Source organism: Electrophorus electricus, chromosome 2 (genome assembly GCF_013358815.1).
Source record: "Electrophorus electricus isolate fEleEle1 chromosome 2, fEleEle1.pri, whole genome shotgun sequence".
Classification (NCBI taxonomy): Eukaryota; Metazoa; Chordata; class Actinopteri; order Gymnotiformes; family Gymnotidae; genus Electrophorus; species Electrophorus electricus.
In genome coordinates this window covers 21,524,998-21,543,159 of record NC_049536.1, presented here as the reverse complement: position 1 = coordinate 21,543,159, position 18,162 = coordinate 21,524,998, and the positions used below count along the sequence as shown (strand labels likewise).

General features: G+C 42.1%; 1 protein-coding gene across 6 annotated transcripts in view; it reads left to right on the top strand.

Annotated features, from left to right (window-relative positions):
• Positions 1-18,162, top strand: part of LOC113577132 (protocadherin gamma-A11-like) — a 112,791-nt gene that overhangs the window by 31,479 nt on the left and 63,150 nt on the right. Inside the window, exon 1 of one of the 6 annotated variants that reach the window (XM_035521441.1) lies at positions 5,198-7,745. The exons of 2 other annotated variants lie outside the window; for them this stretch is intronic. In XM_035521441.1, the coding sequence (XP_035377334.1) occupies positions 5,361-7,745 (2,385 nt within the window). In that variant the 5' untranslated portion in view covers positions 5,198-5,360. Of the gene's footprint in view, positions 1-5,197; positions 7,746-8,249; positions 10,779-11,813; positions 14,351-15,491; positions 18,049-18,162 lie in introns of those variants that run through there. 3 more of the 6 variants (XM_035521403.1, XM_035521378.1, XM_035521445.1) reach the window with 3 other exon arrangements.

Sequence of the window (18,162 nt, the reverse complement as noted above, 5' to 3'; positions counted from 1 at the left end):
GCTCCCGACGTGTCCAACTCCAGGACAGCGAACCCCAGGCCGCCATATACACATACATAGACACAGCAAGGCAATGCCTGGTGCCCGCCCAATACATGGCGGGCTAGGAACCACCAACATGGGAGACCTTTTAGTAGGAGGGAGAAAGGCAGAGTTTGTGCCTCTCTGAGGGCAGTCCGGTAAGCTCCACACAACGTGACGATGCACCCGTAGACACACAAAAGGCACGGATACATAAAAACAGATGCGCCTACACACACACACACACACACACACACACACACACACACACACACACAAGGCACAGTAATGCAGCACCCGCTAGCAGCGCAGGCGCTGGAGGCATGTCCCTGGCCCCACTGGACAAGCAGGGGTGCACGTCCGCCCCGGCTCTGAACGTGCTACTCCCCCTAACGGTCCTTCTTTTGACAACTGCTCTAGGAGTGCCCCAGAGGCAGTCCCCCTTTAGGGCTTTGGGTGAACCCATCTAGTATTCCTGGTGTGTCCACGGAAGAGGAAGACCTTGGGCCTTTCCCTCGCTAGCCAGAGACCTAGCTGGCTCCACCAAACCGCCTTCACCGTGGTCCTCGTGGAGCCCCTCGGCTCTCCGCGGTCCTGGATTGGTAGCTCTAGGCTCTCTCTCTCCCCCCCAAGAAATTCTAGGGGGTGTTCCACTCCTCCTCCGGAGTGGCTGCAAACACTGGTTGCGGTCCTCTCCACAAGGTCCAGAGATCCTGGCAGCAGCTTGGGATGTCCTTGGGTACATCCCTGTAGAAAGTCCATTTCCCGTCGAAGGAGTTGACATCCTGTGGTGGTTGGTTATTCTGTAACGGCCCAAGTGCTGCAGGGTGTGGCGTAGGACACACAGACTCCCTCGACTTTGACAGATGTTTATTGACACTTAATGCATAACATAAACGGTTAACATGAATACACATAACACTGCCAGGAACACCAATGACGGCAACACAAACATATACATTTAACATGAATACTAGCAACACTAACAAACAATGACCAGCACTGATGCACACACCAACAGGGGTTTAAATACGCAAACACACAACATTAAACCAGGTGCAGGTGTGTGCTATCAGAGGGGCGTGGTTACAAACAATACGACATGACTTCCAGTGCACGCGGCAGGCCATACCATGTGACCAGTGGCAGGGGGACTGTTCCGTGCCAATCAGCATTTCTTCTTTCTACTAACATGTTTTCATTTCACCTTTTTCTTACTCCTTGTATTTTTAAATTGAGCCAAGCACATAGGAAATAGTTCCTTTTCATACATTCATTATTTACCTTTTCATACATTCAATACAGAAATATTGTCACGGTACGGCCCCTCCCCCCTGAACGTCTCCTCGTGTGTGTGTTTGTCAATGTGGCCATGCCCTCCCTGTATCTCACACCTGCTCCTGATTGTGTCATTAGTATATGTGTATAAATGTCTTTTGTTTATGTGTCACTGTTGTTGGTGTTTAATCCCATTAGCTTGTGTGCTACGTTGTGTGTAAACGTATGTTTCTGTTCAGCGTGACTCGTCCCCGCATCCTGCTTAGCCTCCTCCCATCACAAATATACATAGCGAACATACAGAAACTGCATGTCTTTGTCTGTGGGTGGCGTTCTTCAGTTCTGTGGCATGAAAGTAGCTGAGTGACCTAATGTATGGGGACTCTGTATGTTACTACTAGAAAAAGAGAGAGAGAAATTTAAGTCTAAAGTATCACACCACAGGGCAGGATTGTCTTAATTTTAGTGCAGATTCCAAACAGATATTATTTGTCTATATATTAGTATTTGAATTAACATTAGTGTGTCTATAACACAGTATTGCCTTTGAGATGCATTTGCCAGTGTGATGTGTAAAAGCGCTGTCTTTTATCTGTGCTGTTGTGTTTGGTGGTGCATGCAGTGTTGTGCACTATTCGGTTGCAGAGGACACAGGTAACCTGGCACGTGATTGGGCGCTTGATGGGTACTTCTTACCCATCAGTGGGGTGGACGGTGGTCACCCTCCTTGTTCTGGGGTAGCTTCCATTCAGATTCATGTGTCAGACATGAATCAGAATGTTCCCGATCTCAGCCCCATAATTAATGTGGTGCTGCATGTGACATGGCCCTATTATTCTGAATTATATCAATCTTTATGCACCATACACCAAGTTCTTACATTTTTTTGAAATGTGAACTTTTTCGTATTAGTTTAGTTATTTGTTTAAAAACAGGCCTGTGCTCACAATCACACCTCATTACCCCTGTATACATTTCAAACTGTTTGCGAAGACCATACCCCTGGTGAGTGTTGAGTGTTGCATGCTGTCTGTCACTAAGAATTCAAAGTAAAATGCAAATTAATAGACACTCCATTTTGTGTATTTTTTATAAAACCTTTTGCTCAATAAGTTCATCTGTGTCATTAATCTATCAGGAAGGCAGCTATTTTGTGCAGGAATCTTTGGCCTTTTTTATTAGAACATAGTGTGCATTAACTGAAATTGTGCATTGATCAGATAATTTGATCATATTGATCATAGTGATTTGATCAAATTTAGCTCTTTAACCATACCATCTCTTATGGAGTACTGACATTTTTCATGACTATAGATCATAACTCTGCAATATGTATTACCTGGGCATTTTGAATACATAAGCATTGAGTATCTATAGATATTTGCAAATAAACATAATGCATTTTCTGAGTCCAGCTCCTATTATCTAATAAGGATAAACAGGATGTAACAGTGTTTAAATGTCCTGCTTGAAGTATTTTTTCCTCATTGTTCATCACACTGCTAAAAGGTATATTGTGTATGCTGTATTGTTTATCGATGTTTTGGTAAGTGTTGGCTCAGTATTCAGGTGCTTTTTTGAGGCTACAGTATATCTGATGTTCTAGCCACCAAAAACTGTTTCTTTGGGAGTTTTAATTCAAATAGTTCATGGTTTTAATCTGCTTCCTACTGCAGACCCTCTCATTTAATATGATATATTCTGAAAAAAAATTAATTCCAAAATATATGATGCTGAAATGAGCCAAGCATATATATTACTCTTATTTCATCTACTATCAAATCATGCGTTCTTTGCTCTCAACATGTCTGACATTTCCAGTGTGTCAGTCAAGTTCAGGGACTTCATTTCAGTTCAGTAATTTGACAAAAGCAATTTCCACTAAGTCGCTAGACTCTCACCACCATTACATGCTTTGTATTGCTGAAGTGTAGTACTTTAGTACTATTCATATTCATACTGAAGGCTTGCTAGTGTTAAATACACATCACATAACAGCCTGCAGTTCTCATGCTTGTTAAAATGTTAGAGAAAGCAGGCGCTCACTAACACTACAGGAATGAGTTTTTATGTATTATGATGCTACTTTAATTGTGATGTCATGTGTCACCATGGAATACAAATATTCTGGTGTAACTCTGCTTGCTGCTTCCCACTTTAACATTCTTCTACAAAAGCGGCATTGCTATCTTTGTTTTGGGAATTCCTATGTTCATTGAACTGGTGTTTTTATGTTAGCTGTTATTCTAATTATTTCAACCTTTTTCTTCTCTTCTTGGACTGCTTTTTCATGGTGAATGAAAATGGGGCCATTCTCCAACAGGTAAGAGACAATTGTCTCCTTTCTTAGACACATACTTTTTATGTTAGTTTATATATTGAAATTGCAAGAATAGTGATTCATAAACCATATATTTTTAGCTTTCCCTCATAATGTCCCAGAATGTTACTCAGTTATTAATCTGACAAAGTGTAATGCAGCAATTACTGTGAATTATTTAGTGACTGCATTGAAACGAATATAAAAGGTGCATAGTTACATGAGTGAAAAATTAGATTCTGGATCCAGTGCCAGATTCTTGGATTTTAAGGGTTTAGTCATGTATGTCTGTCACACTGTTCATCATTAAAATATTGTTTATTTTGCAAAAAGACACTTCCAAAGATAAGTACTGATTTCTTTAAGAAACAGTCAGAAATAGCATTATTAGAGGTCAAAGTTATTGTGGAATTTGAGTAAATTTCACTCAAGAATACACTTAGTGATTTAAAAATAGAGTTGAGCACTATTGTTCAGGACACTCAATTCTCACAGTGCTAACAGACATACCAGACAACCCAAATGCCTCTTAGTGATGGGTTTTCTCATATCCAAACACAAGGGGTGCACTGATGGACTGATGCACTGCTGTACAACACATGAGCTGTGATTTGACTGTATTCTTACTCCATCTTGTGGTAGCTGAGCAGAGCAAGGAAAAGAGTTTTCTACTTCCATGGCACATATATGTGTGGAATGGAACTGGGGCAGGGGGGGATTTAGAGACGCTCATTGTTTTGCATTATATTATGTGAATGTTTTTACACCAGGGGTTCTTAACCCAATTTATGTGCTATTAAAAGGCCTTAACCTTCACACAAAAATGTATATACACATTCATGCACAAACACGTGCACACACACAAACATACACATACACGCACCCACTCACACACTGACACTGACTAAATATATTCACTGCACTGCAAGAATATTATGCAGAAATTGAAATGCTGATCTGTCTTATGTTTTATTAATACAAACCTTAGTTTATTATCTGTCTTTGACCAAACTTGCACCTCACTTACCTGTTTGGGTGTTTCTGTAACAATCTTGGAGCAAGACCCATAGTACACAAGACCCATAGTACACTCATTGTGTTGAGTGTACTAAGGATATTTTTTCCTGTGAGGGATCACAGTTTAGTTCACTTTAGTACGTTTGTATTTCTCTGCTTTTCTTCAGGCTAATAAGAGCCATCCAATTGTAGCATTTGTATTTATCACCCAGACCTGTATTTTTATGATGGAGTCTCTTCATCTGGTAATACTCAGTGGGTCACAGTGCACTATGTTGTAATAATTTGAGACAGTCTTTGAGAATGGAATGCTTATGATGGACAAGGCCTGGTCATAGCACAAGGAGTCATTGTCAAGTGGTAGAACGAGTGTTATACCAACATACAGAGCTGGTTAAGCCTCAATGATTTTTTATTGTCAGTGTTCAGACATTGTCGTGTTACTGTAGGTCTCCTACTGCTCGTCGACTCTAAGTGGTGCTGTTGCCTTCAGGAGACGATTCTCTGCTTTGTGCTTTTGCTTCAAAAGGACCGTGCGTCACAAAGGAGATAGAGACAGCGCGTACAGACAGTCTCCACAATTTAGGCGGAGTGTACAAACACAGACACGCACTTCTCCGTAAAATAAGTCTGGAAACGTCGAACACGTCAGTTTTATGCCTCGACCGTTCTGAAGAGAAACACGTTGCGACGTTTAACATATGTGGACCGCGCAGTGGATATCATGTGGAGTATCGAAGGAGAAAACGTATTGAAAACAGGCCAGTCTTTGAAATGGCGACCCAGATTTGCAATTTTTCTTTTTTGTCTAATAGCCGCAGCAAGGGGACAAATTCGTTATTCCATACCGGAAGAGATGAAACCTGGTGTGTTTATTGGAGACGTAACGAAAGACCTGGGATTAGATGTGAAAAGGTTGGTATCGGGCTGGGCGCGTCTCGTTATTGACGACAGTAAGCAGTACGTTGAGCTAAATCGTAACAAAGGCCATTTGGTAGTGAAGGAACGGATAGACAGGGAGAAGCTCTGTGGTCAGAAATCACCGTGCAGCTTCGGTCTTGAGATTTTGCTTGAAAATCCTCTTGAGTTCTTCTCCGTTACAGTCGAAATTGAAGATATAAATGATCACGCACCAGCGTTTTCCAAAAAAGAAATTCATCTTGAAACTAGCGAGTCCGCACCAATAGGCACTGTTTTCCTTCTGGATACTGCGGCTGATCCCGACGTAGGTTTGAACTCTCTGCAAAGTTACAGTTTAAAGCCTACGGATAATTTCGCACTGAGGGAGCACAGTCGATCTGACGGCAGCAAATACGCAGAAATGGTATTACAGACTCCACTAGACCGAGAAAAACACAGCGAGTATTCTCTAATATTAACAGCTGTAGACGGCGGGAACCCGCCGCGATCTGGAACCGTTACAGTGCATATTAGCGTCCTCGATGTGAACGATAACGTGCCCGCATTTACAGAATCGTTGTACAAAGCGAGCGTGCTAGAGGATGCAGCAGTAGGCACGCTCATTACTAAAATCAGCGCCACCGATGAGGATCAAGGTCACAATGGTAATGTGACGTATTCATTTACAAATGTGGATGATGCGCAGCAGGTTTTCCATGTGAATGCGAAAACTGGTGAAATAAAACTTGCTGATCATCTAGATTTTGAAGTGATTCAGCATTATGAAATTAATTTGCAAGCAAAGGACTCTGGCGGTCTCGCAGGTACGGCTAAACTAGTTATAGATGTTTTGGATGTGAATGACAACGCGCCTGTTATTACCATGACATCCTTCTCCGGTAAAATACAAGAGGATTCTCCTCCCAGTACAGCGGTAGCTTTGATAAGTGTACAAGATGTTGACTCCGGTAAGAACGGGAAGGTTCAATTATATATTGACCGAAATGTTCCGTTTGCGATAAAATCATCTTCGCGGAAATATTACACTTTGATCACCGATGCGGCACTAGATCGAGAAAAATTCCCTAGTTTTAACTTGACGATAACTGCCTCTGACGAGGGTACTCCGTCGTTGTCCACCACTAAAAATGTTTTTCTAGAAATCACAGATGTCAACGACAATGCCCCGTCATTTAGTAAAAGTGAATATAGGTCACGAATCATAGAAAATAACTCTCCGGGTGTTTCAGTATTCACTCTCCAAGCTACAGATGCTGATAAAGGACAAAATGCACGCGTCGCTTATTATCTCGTTGAAAGTGACGTTAGTGGTTCGCCTGCTTCGACGTATTTCTCTATTAATTCAGACAATGGGGTACTTCATGCAGTTCGCTCGTTTGACTATGAGCAGATTAAAGAGTTTAAAATACAAGTTCGAGCTCAGGATGGGGGATCACCGCCTCTCAGCAGTAATGCAACTGTCTTCATAAACATCCAGGATCAGAATGACAACGCACCTCAGGTTCTGTATCCTGTACAAACCGGTGGCTCTCTGGTGGCTGAAATAGTCCCCCGTTCAGCAGATGTGGGCTATCTTGTCACTAAAGTGGTGGCTGTTGATGTGGACTCCGGACAGAATGCCTGGCTCTCGTATAAACTGCAGAAAGCGACAGACAGGGCGCTGTTTGAAGTTGGCTTACAGAATGGAGAAATAAGAACTGTACGCCAAGTCACCGATAAAGATGCTGTGAAACAGAAGCTCACTGTTGTAGTGGAGGACAACGGACAGCCCTCTCGTTCAGCTACAGTCAATATTAACGTGGCGGTGGCGGACAGCTTCCCTGAAGTGCTCTCGGAGTTCACCGACTTTACGCACGACAAGGAATACGATGACAGCTTGACTTTTTATTTAGTCTTAGCTTTGGCTGTAGTGTCGTTTCTTTTCGTTACTTGTTTAGTTGTTATAATATCTGTTAAAATCTACAGATGGAGACAGTATCGCACTTATTATCAGTCCAAACTTCCGGTTATACCGTACTACCCACCGCGTTACGCTGACTCCGTGGGGACCGGAACTCTACAGCACGCGTATAATTATGAAGCCTACAGAACCACTGATTCCAGAAAAAGTGATGTTAGATATGTCGGACCAGACACTCTTCCAAAGGAGGCGCGATGCATTGACGGCACAGACACAAGCAGCACCCTGGTGAGTTATTCCTAAACGTCTTCGATTTTGACTTGCACTTGCTTCTTCATAAAAGAAAAATGTGCTTACATGCTATTGTATGTCTTTCATTTTCAAAGGAATCTGATGAAACACGAGTGTCTGTCAATTAAAGTTTGAATTCCGTTTATGTTTTGTGGCAATCACAACGCGTAGTTATGGAGTTGTCCATGGTTCTGAAGTGGCAATGGCTTTTGCTGTAGGTGTGTATCAACACTGTACGTGACCTGCAAAAATATATTTAGCAACAGTTACAATTTCATGCGTTAAGCAGCAGTTTTATATAAATACGTCATCTTTGAATACGTAAACATTTTGGATGTGTCTGTTTCGATGCAGTTGGTGGTGGTTAATATTTGTTTGTACTCTGAGTGCCGCTGTTAGGCAAGGAATGTGCGCTGGTGTGAAACACTGCGATTTCTTGACGTCACTTCTCTTCCCTTGAATCGGCTTCAGTGATCAGACTAATATGGTAGAAAGGAAAAACGGTGGATACGCGTTCGGCTCTGTTCTTCTGAGTTTTATTCTAAACATTATTCTTCATTGACGCCTTAACACATCTATTTGTTGTTTGTATTTTTTTTTTATATTCAGAATAAACTGAAAGAAAATATTATGTTTTGGAGATCAACAGTAAGCTCGCCTCAATGGCTGTGCAGCCTGATCTTGTGTATTTTACAGCATGTAACTGACGCGCAAGTTCGATATTCGATTCCGGAGGAAATGCAGACTGGATCCATGATTGGTGATTTATCAAAGGATCTTGGATTAAGCGTTGGGAGGCTAAAGTCCGGTCGAGCTCGTGTTGTGACCGAAGACAGCGGCGAGCTGGTGTATTTCCAGCCAGACAAAGGCATTCTCTCGGTGAAAAGGCGAATCGACCGGGAGGAGCTCTGTGGACAAACGTCGCCGTGTAGTTTCAGTTTTGAGGTTGTTCTAGAAAACCCCATGGAATTATTTAGTATCACGGTAGAAATTCTGGATATTAACGACAACTCACCCGCATTTACGACGAAAGAAATTACCTTGGATATCAGTGAGTCAGCGACAATAGGAGCGCAGTTCATTTTGGGCGGTGCGGTAGATCCTGATGTAGGTATTAATTCACTTCAGAGCTACAATCTGAAACCCACGACCCATTTTAGCTTAAAAGAGCAGACGCATTCGGATGGTAGTAAATACGCAGAGATGGTGCTCACGAGCCCGCTCGATAGAGAACAGCAGGCGGAAATGAGGCTTACTCTTACCGCGGCTGACGGCGGCAGCCCGCCGCGCACCGGCACAGTGAGTATATGCGTCGCCGTGCAAGATGCAAACGATAACGCTCCCATCTTCACACAGGCCGTTTATAAAGCTTCTGTGGCGGAGAACTCGCAGAGGGGCACTCTTATTACGAGGGTCCTCGCAAATGATCAAGATGAAGGCGTGTTTGGCCAAGTAACTTATTATCTCGATCAAATCTCTCATGCTAGCAGTGTATTTTCGCTTAATCCGGACACCGGGGAAATTCGAATTCAGGGTGATGTTGATTTTGAAAAGACCAAACAGTATCAGTTGAACGTAATCGCCAAAGACAAAGGTTCTCTATCTAATTCATGTAAAGTGATTATTGAAGTGATTGACGTGAACGATAATACACCGGTTATAGCCTTAACCTCCTTTTCAAACAACATACCCGAGGACTCCCCGCCAGAAACCACCGTGGCTATCATAAACGTCAAAGACGCCGATTCAGGAAAGAATGGGCTCGTAAACTGCACCATTAGTCGGTTTCTACCGTTCAAAATTAAGTCATCCTTGGTAAACTATTACACATTAGTTACAAACAACATTTTAGACCGGGAAGCTGTTGCAGAGTATAACGTAACCATAACGGCAGGTGATCAGGGATCTCCGTCTTTAAAAAGTAATAAAACACTTTTGATTAGAGTCACGGATGTCAATGATAATACACCTGTGTTTGAGCGGAGTGTTTACTCGGCCTTTATTCCGGAAAACAATGCACCAAGCCATTCTGTTACATCAGTCTATGCAACTGATGCAGACTCGAATCAAAATGCTAGAATATCCTACTTCCTCCAAGACCTACAGCTAAATGGAGAACAGTTATCTTCTATTATATCTGTTAATGCTGAAACTGGTGTGGTTTACGCAATGCGCTCATTTGATTATGAAAAAATTAAATCGCTGGAGTTTTATATAAACGCTCAGGACGGAGGTGCACCTGCTCTTAGCAGCAGCGCACAAATTAAAATTCACATTCAAGATCAAAATGACAATGCGCCGCAGATCTTGTATCCAGTACAAACCGGTGGCTCTCATGTGGCTGAAATAGTCCCCCGTTCAGCAGATGTGGGCTATCTTGTCACTAAAGTGGTGGCTGTTGATGTGGACTCCGGACAGAATGCCTGGCTCTCGTATAAACTGCAGAAAGCGACAGACAGGGCGCTGTTTGAAGTGGGCTTACAGAATGGAGAAATAAGAACTGTACGCCAAGTCACCGATAAAGATGCTGTGAAACAGAAGCTCACTGTTGTAGTGGAGGACAACGGACAGCCCTCTCGTTCAGCTACAGTCAATATTAACGTGGCGGTGGCGGACAGCTTCCCTGAAGTGCTCTCGGAGTTCACCGACTTTACGCACGACAAAGAATACGATGACAGCTTGACTTTTTATTTAGTCTTAGCTTTGGCTGTAGTGTCGTTTCTTTTCGTTACTTGTTTAGTTGTTATAATATCTGTTAAAATCTACAGATGGAGACAATATCGTACTTATTATCAGTCCAAACTTCCGGTTATACCGTACTACCCACCGCGTTACGCTGACTCCGTGGGGACCGGAACTCTACAGCATGCGTATAATTATGAAGTCTACAGAACCACTGATTCCAGAAAAAGTGATGTTAAATATGTCGGACCGAACAGTCAGAGTCTAATGAGCGTTGACTGTGATGGAGCAGACATTTTTCCAAGAGAGACACGGTGTATGGACGGCAGTGACGCAAGCAACACCATGGTGAGTTTACATAAATAAATAAATAAAAAATAAATAAATACATACATACATTTTATATATATATATATATATATATATATATATATATATGTGTGTGTGTGTGTGTGTGTGTGTGTGTGTGTGTGTGTGTGTGTGTGTGTGTGTGTGTGTGTGTGTAATTCATTCAATTCAATAGTTAAATTATGCTGGTATCTTAAAGTTGATGCGAATCGCCATGATTGAGCCGGCTTGTGTCATGTTGCTCTCCTTGGTGCTGAAATGGTTGTCAGCTGGTCGGTGTATCTTTACAGTATAGCACACTGTATCACTGAGAGGCGACCGTGGCTATTAGAAAAGAGATATATAAATGTAACAAAAAAAATATGCAGTCATTTTGATTCCATTTTAGCAGACATTGTGTAAGTGAGACTGTGTGAACCAATCTTGTTTGCTGATTTGATTTTTTGTTTGTTTATAACTGCATATTATATTATCCTATTTGAGAATACCGTGATATATTTTAAAGTAACCTTGTAATTAAAAAGCTAAATGGCATACGCAGATACCTGACATTTTTGGTAAGGTATGAGCAAACACAGTACCAGCATTTTATTTTTACTTTATTTCGGCCGCTGCTGAGCAGTTGTTTTTTGCAGTTCGTATATGTAATCATGTCCAACACTTTAATCGCGTCTAATTTTGTAATCGTGCCTAACGCTCAGGTAAGAAAATAATGCTGTGAGCCAGCCTTCGAGATTCATGTTTCGTCATTTAAACCGTTTTTTATTAATAAAGCTGATCACTGTGTTTAGGAATTAGTCCATCAATAGTTATCATATTACTGATAGTAGAATTTTTACTTTACAAGTCACTGGGAATCTTTTTTGTAAGACTTTAAACATTTTATGTTAAAGCCTTATTTTCTGCTTTTAGACTCTGAGTGCCGCTGTTGATCTAGGATCTTTTCCCTTTTTCTGACGTCGTTGTGTGAGCCTTGGCCACTCCTATGTCCCTGCGTATCCCAGACCCCTTGCCTTTATACTGGGAAGAGCGGTGGAGAGGACATCTACAATACCATTTAAAATTGAAACGTAATTGTACCGTTTGTCTGGGATAACAAAGAAACATTCTTTGGATTTTGTGGATGAATGAATTTCCCTTCTTTCTGGAATTTAATCATGGATATGTTTTTCTCAACGTTTAGATGTAGCGGATGTGGACTAAATGTGATACTGGTCGTTAATCTATTCTGTTCCTTTGTTACTGGACAAATCCGTTACTCTATTCCAGAGGAAATGAAGAAAGGCTCACTGATTGGTAACGTAGCGCAAGACCTTGGGCTGGATTTAAAACGGCTCCGAACGGGCAGAGCCCACATCGTTACCGGAGAAAACACTCAGTACGCAGAGCTAAAAACAGACAAAGGGATACTGGTGGTAAATGAGAGAATAGACCGAGAAGAACTCTGCGGAGAAATAACGCCGTGCAGTTTTAGTTTCGAGATCATTCTAGAGAATCCAATAGAGCTGCACCGTGCTATTGTCGAGATAACGGACGTAAATGACCACCCGCCGACGTTTCAGAACGAGTATTTAAAATTTGAAATCAGCGAATCTGCCATGCCAGGCTCGCGCTTTGTATTGGAGAGTGCAGATGATCCTGATGTCGGAATGAATACTTTGCAGAGTTATTTTCTCACACCCAATGATTATTTTGTTTTAAAGGAGCATACCAACCCGGACGGCAGTAAATTCGCGGAAATGGTCATACAGAAAGCCTTAGATAGAGAACAACATCCATATTTATCTCTAAAGCTCGTCGCTGTAGATGGCGGAATTCCTCAGCGATCTGGCAGCGTTAGTATAGACGTTACTGTGTTAGACGTTAACGATAATGCCCCTGTTTTTAACCAGACAGTGTATAGGGCTTCGGTGGTAGAGAACGCTCCAAAGGGCACATATATAACAACCCTAAATGCAACTGATGCTGACAGCGGATCGAATGGCAAAATTACGTTTTATTTTTCTAAACTTAAGGGAAACGTGGCCGACATTTTCAACATTGATGAAATCTCAGGAATAGTTTCCGTTTTAGGCCAAATTGATTATGAAAAAGACAAAAGATATGAAATCAGAGTGGAGGCCAAAGATCAGGGCGGGTTAACTGACTCCAGTAAGATAATTATCGAGGTTGTAGATGTTAACGATAACGCACCAGTTATCACCATCATGTCGTTCAACAGTCTTGTATCAGAGGATTCTCCTCCTGGCACTACCGTTGCAGTAATCAAAATTAAAGACGGTGATTCAGAGGATAATGGACGCGTGATCTGCTCAATAAATAAAGGGTTGCCTTTTCAAATACATTCTTCTCTTTCTAATTATTATAACTTGCTCACTGACGCCCATGTTGACCGTGAAGCTGTGGCGGAATATAATATTACATTAACCGCCACGGATTCTGGCTCGCCTCCTCTCTCGAGCTCTGTAACCTTTCGCCTTACCCTGTCTGACGTCAATGATAATGCGCCGGTTTTTGAAAAACACGCCTACTCGGTTCATGTCAATGAGAATAATTCTCCCGGATTGTCTATTTTTACTGTAAGTGCCAGAGACTCGGACTGCCGTCAGAACTCAAGAATCTCTTATTTTCTATTTGAGCAACAGATTGGTGGAATACCAGTTTCCTCTTTCGTATCCATTAACGCTGAAACCGGGGTGTTGCATGCAGTGCGCTCGTTTGACTTTGAACAGATTAAACAGCTCACGTTTGACATTCAAGCGCAAGATGGCGGTTCCCCTTCCTTAAGTAGCAATGTCACAATACATATTTTTATCCAAGATCAGAATGACAACGCGCCACAGATTTTGTACCCAGTACAGACCGGTGGCTCTCTTGTGGCTGAAATAGTGCCTCGTTCAGCAGATGTGGGCTATCTTGTCACTAAAGTGGTGGCTGTTGATGTGGACTCCGGACAGAATGCCTGGCTCTCGTATAAACTGCAGAAAGCGACAGACAGGGCGCTGTTTGAAGTGGGCTTACAGAATGGAGAAATAAGAACTGTACGCCAAGTCACCGATAAAGATGCTGTGAAACAGAAGCTCACTGTTGTAGTGGAGGACAACGGACAGCCTTCTCGTTCAGCTACAGTAAATATTAACGTGGCGGTGGCGGACAGCTTCCCTGAAGTGCTCTCGGAGTTCACTGACTTTACGCACGACAAGGAATACAACGATAGTCTGACGTTCTATCTAATATTGGCCCTGGCTGTAGTTTCGTTTCTTTTTACCGTGACCATCATAACCATAATATCAGTCAAATGCTACAGATGGAGGCGTGAGAGGATGTTTTATAAATCTACAGCTAATCTCCCAGTTATTCCGTATTACCCGCCCCTTTACGCAGACGTTGAAGGAACAGGAACGCTGAAACATGTGTACAATTATGACGTCTACAGAACGACTGATTCGAGAAAGAGTGATGTGAAATATGTCAGACCTTCTAGCGAGAGCATTAATAGTCTGGGGACTAATGGAAAACAGACATTTGTTCAGGCGCAGAGGGAGAAACTGACCAGTAATTCTGAAGATCAGGTGAGAACACATTTTCAATAATAATAAGATATTTTTTGTTATGTGTATTCTAATTAGAGCATTACAATTTTGTATTTACCTTGACAATATTTGGCAGACGCTCTGATTCGAAGCGATCTACATATTTATCAGTATGATCAGTATTTGTGCTCCCTGGGCAAGAAACCCGCGCCTTTCTTTACTTGCTGTACCATGTGAGCTTCTCGTTTACGTGAGCTGCTTTTACATGTAGAGTGTTTGCATAAAGCAGCTATTTAATTACGGTTCAACATCTTTGACTTAGGCAGAACATTATCAGTCAGAACATTATCAGTCTATTACACGTGTTTGTTTTAGTAATCTCTAACCCACATTTTAAATGCTAGTTTTAAAATGACTAAACAAATGTTTTATTTTATGGTCCGTATGCTGTCTGTAATAGTACATGGCTGTTTATTTCTTGTTTTTCTGAGCATAAAGGTTTTATCTTGTACATATGTGTCACGATTAATCTCTCTCAGCTTCCATCGTTTCCCTGTCTTGTGTTCCGTGCCGTAGTTCCGTTTTCTCCTCCCCTCGTTTGATTGCTCACACTTGTGCCTCGTTTCTACCTTGTTAAATTCATGTATTTAAACCCTGTCTGATGCCATGGGTGGTGGCTGTTCATTGCGTGCGTTTGTGTGTGAATGTTATGACTGTCTGAGTATCTGAAATCCTGTATCCGAATGTATGTAAGTCAGGTTTAATTTTCCTAGCCTGTATGTTAATTCTCAACTTCGTTTACTCAAGCCTCCGCGTGTGTCGATCTAGCCCTTGGCCTTGTCATGCATTCTCGTGCTCTTCGTGTTGGTAAACTGACTCTGGATTTGCCCTTAATAAATCTCTCTCTTCGCCGCACTTGTGTCTGCCTCCTTATCGTCTAAATGATGTCATATCATTTAGCCATATTCCTTTAGTCGTGAAGAGATGTTCTTTATTATAGTCTATTCTTGTTACAATTTACGTTGGACTAAAATAGGAATAAGAAAATGAATTGCATTAACTGAATGTAGTTCATCATATCGAACTCAGCATGCCGCTATTAGCCAGTGTGTTCTTGTTAAAATTGCGCATGTCTTGCAGTGCCCCCCATGATTTCAGTACACACAAGTCAAAGGAGAGACAAAGAACAAAAACAGGATATATCGTTTTCTTTGTTCTGGAAATACGGCTTTGTTTTGTTATTCTTGTTCTGAAAATCGGTATATGCACTTTACCCTGGATCTATAACTATCTGAAGTATTATTCTTGTTTTGTTTTGTTTTTTGTCACCGAGGAAAACGACCCAAGGAACAATGGCGCAGCAAGTATTTTCGTTTATTTGGCTTCTCTTACTCAGTTCAGTGAGCGGGCAGGTCGGTTACTCCATTCCCGAAGAAATGCCAAAGGGTTCTTTAGTCGGTAATATAGCGCAGGATTTGGGTTTAGATTTAAAGAGACTAAAATCGGGTAATGCTCGTATTTATACTGGAGACAGCGCTCAGTACGTCGAGCTGGACAGAGAAAGAGGACTCCTCCTTATTAAAGAGAGGATAGACCGAGAAGCCCTATGCGGACAGACAACGCCTTGTGCGTTACTCTTTCAAATCATTCTGGAACATCCAATGGAATTGTTCAGAGTGACGTTAGAAATAACGGATATCAATGACAACGCGCCACATTTTACCGTGAATGACATGAAATTTGAAATAAGTGAATCGACCTTCGCTGGTGCAAAATTTGCCGTGGAAACTGCTGTAGATAATGACGTTGGCGCAAATGGCCTTCAAAATTACAGTTTAAAACCTACTGATAATTTTGGGTTAAAGACCCATAATTTGCCCGATGGCAGTAAAAGTGTGGAATTGGTTTTAGAAAAAAACCTGGATCGAGAGAAGCAAGATTATATTATATTGCTTTTAACAGCTTTTGACGGAGGCGAGCCTCAGATGTCTGGTACAATGCAAATAATGATTAAAGTTTTGGACGCAAATGATAATGCTCCTGTTTGTGGTCAGGCAGTTTATGAAGCCAGCTTAGAAGAAAATGCTCCGAAGGGCACTGTTTTAACCACAGTCAGTGCCTCCGACGCAGATGAGGGATCGAACAGAGTCGTTGTTTATTCGCTGTCTTCCACGTCGAAAGGAGTGTCGGACCTACTTCAAATAGGTCAGAATGATGGTGTAATAACGTTAATAGGAAATGTGGATTACGAAAAACACAAACAGTATCAGGTAGTATTGGAAGCAAGGGACCACGGGGGTCTTACTGATACTTGTAAAGTTATTATTGATGTCACTGATAAAAACGACAACAAACCAGCAATCAGTATTATGTCCAAACTGCATCAAATTTCTGAAAGTGCCAAGCCGGGAACCGTTGTGGCGATGATGAATATACAAGATGCCGACACAAATGAAAATGGCAGGGTGAGATGTGTGCTGAATGAAAATATTCCGTTTGTCATTCATTCCTCATCGGATGGATTTTATAGTCTTGCAACGGATGGTGATTTAGACCGGGAGAGAGATTCTGCGTATAATATCAGTGTGACGTGCGCTGATGAGGGAGAACCGTCGCTATCCAGCAGCGTCACTCTCTCCTTACAAATATCAGATGTGAATGACAACGCGCCTGTCTTTGAGAGGAGCTCGTATGAGGCTTCTGTTTTAGAAAATAACACACCAGGCGTTTCCATATTCACAATAAAAGCCGTGGACGCAGACTGGAACCAAAATGCTCGAGTTTCTTATATACTGGAGGACTCGGCGGTTAACGGAGTACCCGTTTCGTCCTTCGTGTCCGTTAGTGCAGACAGTGGCGTCATCCACGCATTGAGCTCTTTTGATTACGAACAGATCAAGGATTTCCAGTTCCGTGTCAAAGCGCAAGATGGAGGCTCCCCTCCTCTAAGTAGTGATGTGAGTGTGAAAATAATGATTCAGGACCAAAATGACAACGCACCACAGGTTTTGTACCCAATACACACTACAAGCTCTTTGGTGGCTGAAATAGTCCCCCGTTCAGCAGATGTGGGCTATCTTGTCACTAAAGTGGTGGCTGTTGATGTGGACTCCGGACAGAATGCCTGGCTCTCGTATAAACTGCAGAAAGCGACAGACAGGGCGCTGTTTGAAGTGGGCTTACAGAATGGAGAAATAAGAACTGTACGCCAAGTCACCGATAAAGATGCTGTGAAACAGAAGCTCACTGTTGTAGTGGAGGACAACGGACAGCCCTCTCGTTCAGCTACAGTCAATATTAACGTAGCTGTGGCGGACAGCTTCCCTGAAGTGCTCTCGGAGTTCACCGACTTTACGCACGGCAAGGAATACAGCGATAACCTGACTTTGTATTTAGTCTTGGCATTGGCAGTAGTGTCTTTTTTGTTTATATTGTGCTTGGTAGTTATAATATCAGTAAAAATATACAGATGGAGGCAAAATCGCATATACTATCATTCCAATCTTCCGGTTATTCCTTACTGTCCTCCGCGTTATGATGACAGCGGAAGTGCAGGAACACTGCAACAGGTTTATAATTATGAACTTTACAGAACTACTGACTCCAGAAAGAGTGATTTTAAGTACATCACACCACGCAGTCGGAGCGTGTTGATAGTGGATCCTAGTACCGCGGGAAGGACGGAACGCGCGTCCAGCGAGAGAAACAGCCCGAATGATCCAGAGTCGCCACTAAAGGTGAGACTTTTAATACTCAAGGTTTATACTTGTTTCTAGCTTTACGTTTTTACCGTATGATTATTATGTTTGGGCTTGTTAAGGAGTTCATAGTATGCATTGGATTTTTTTTCG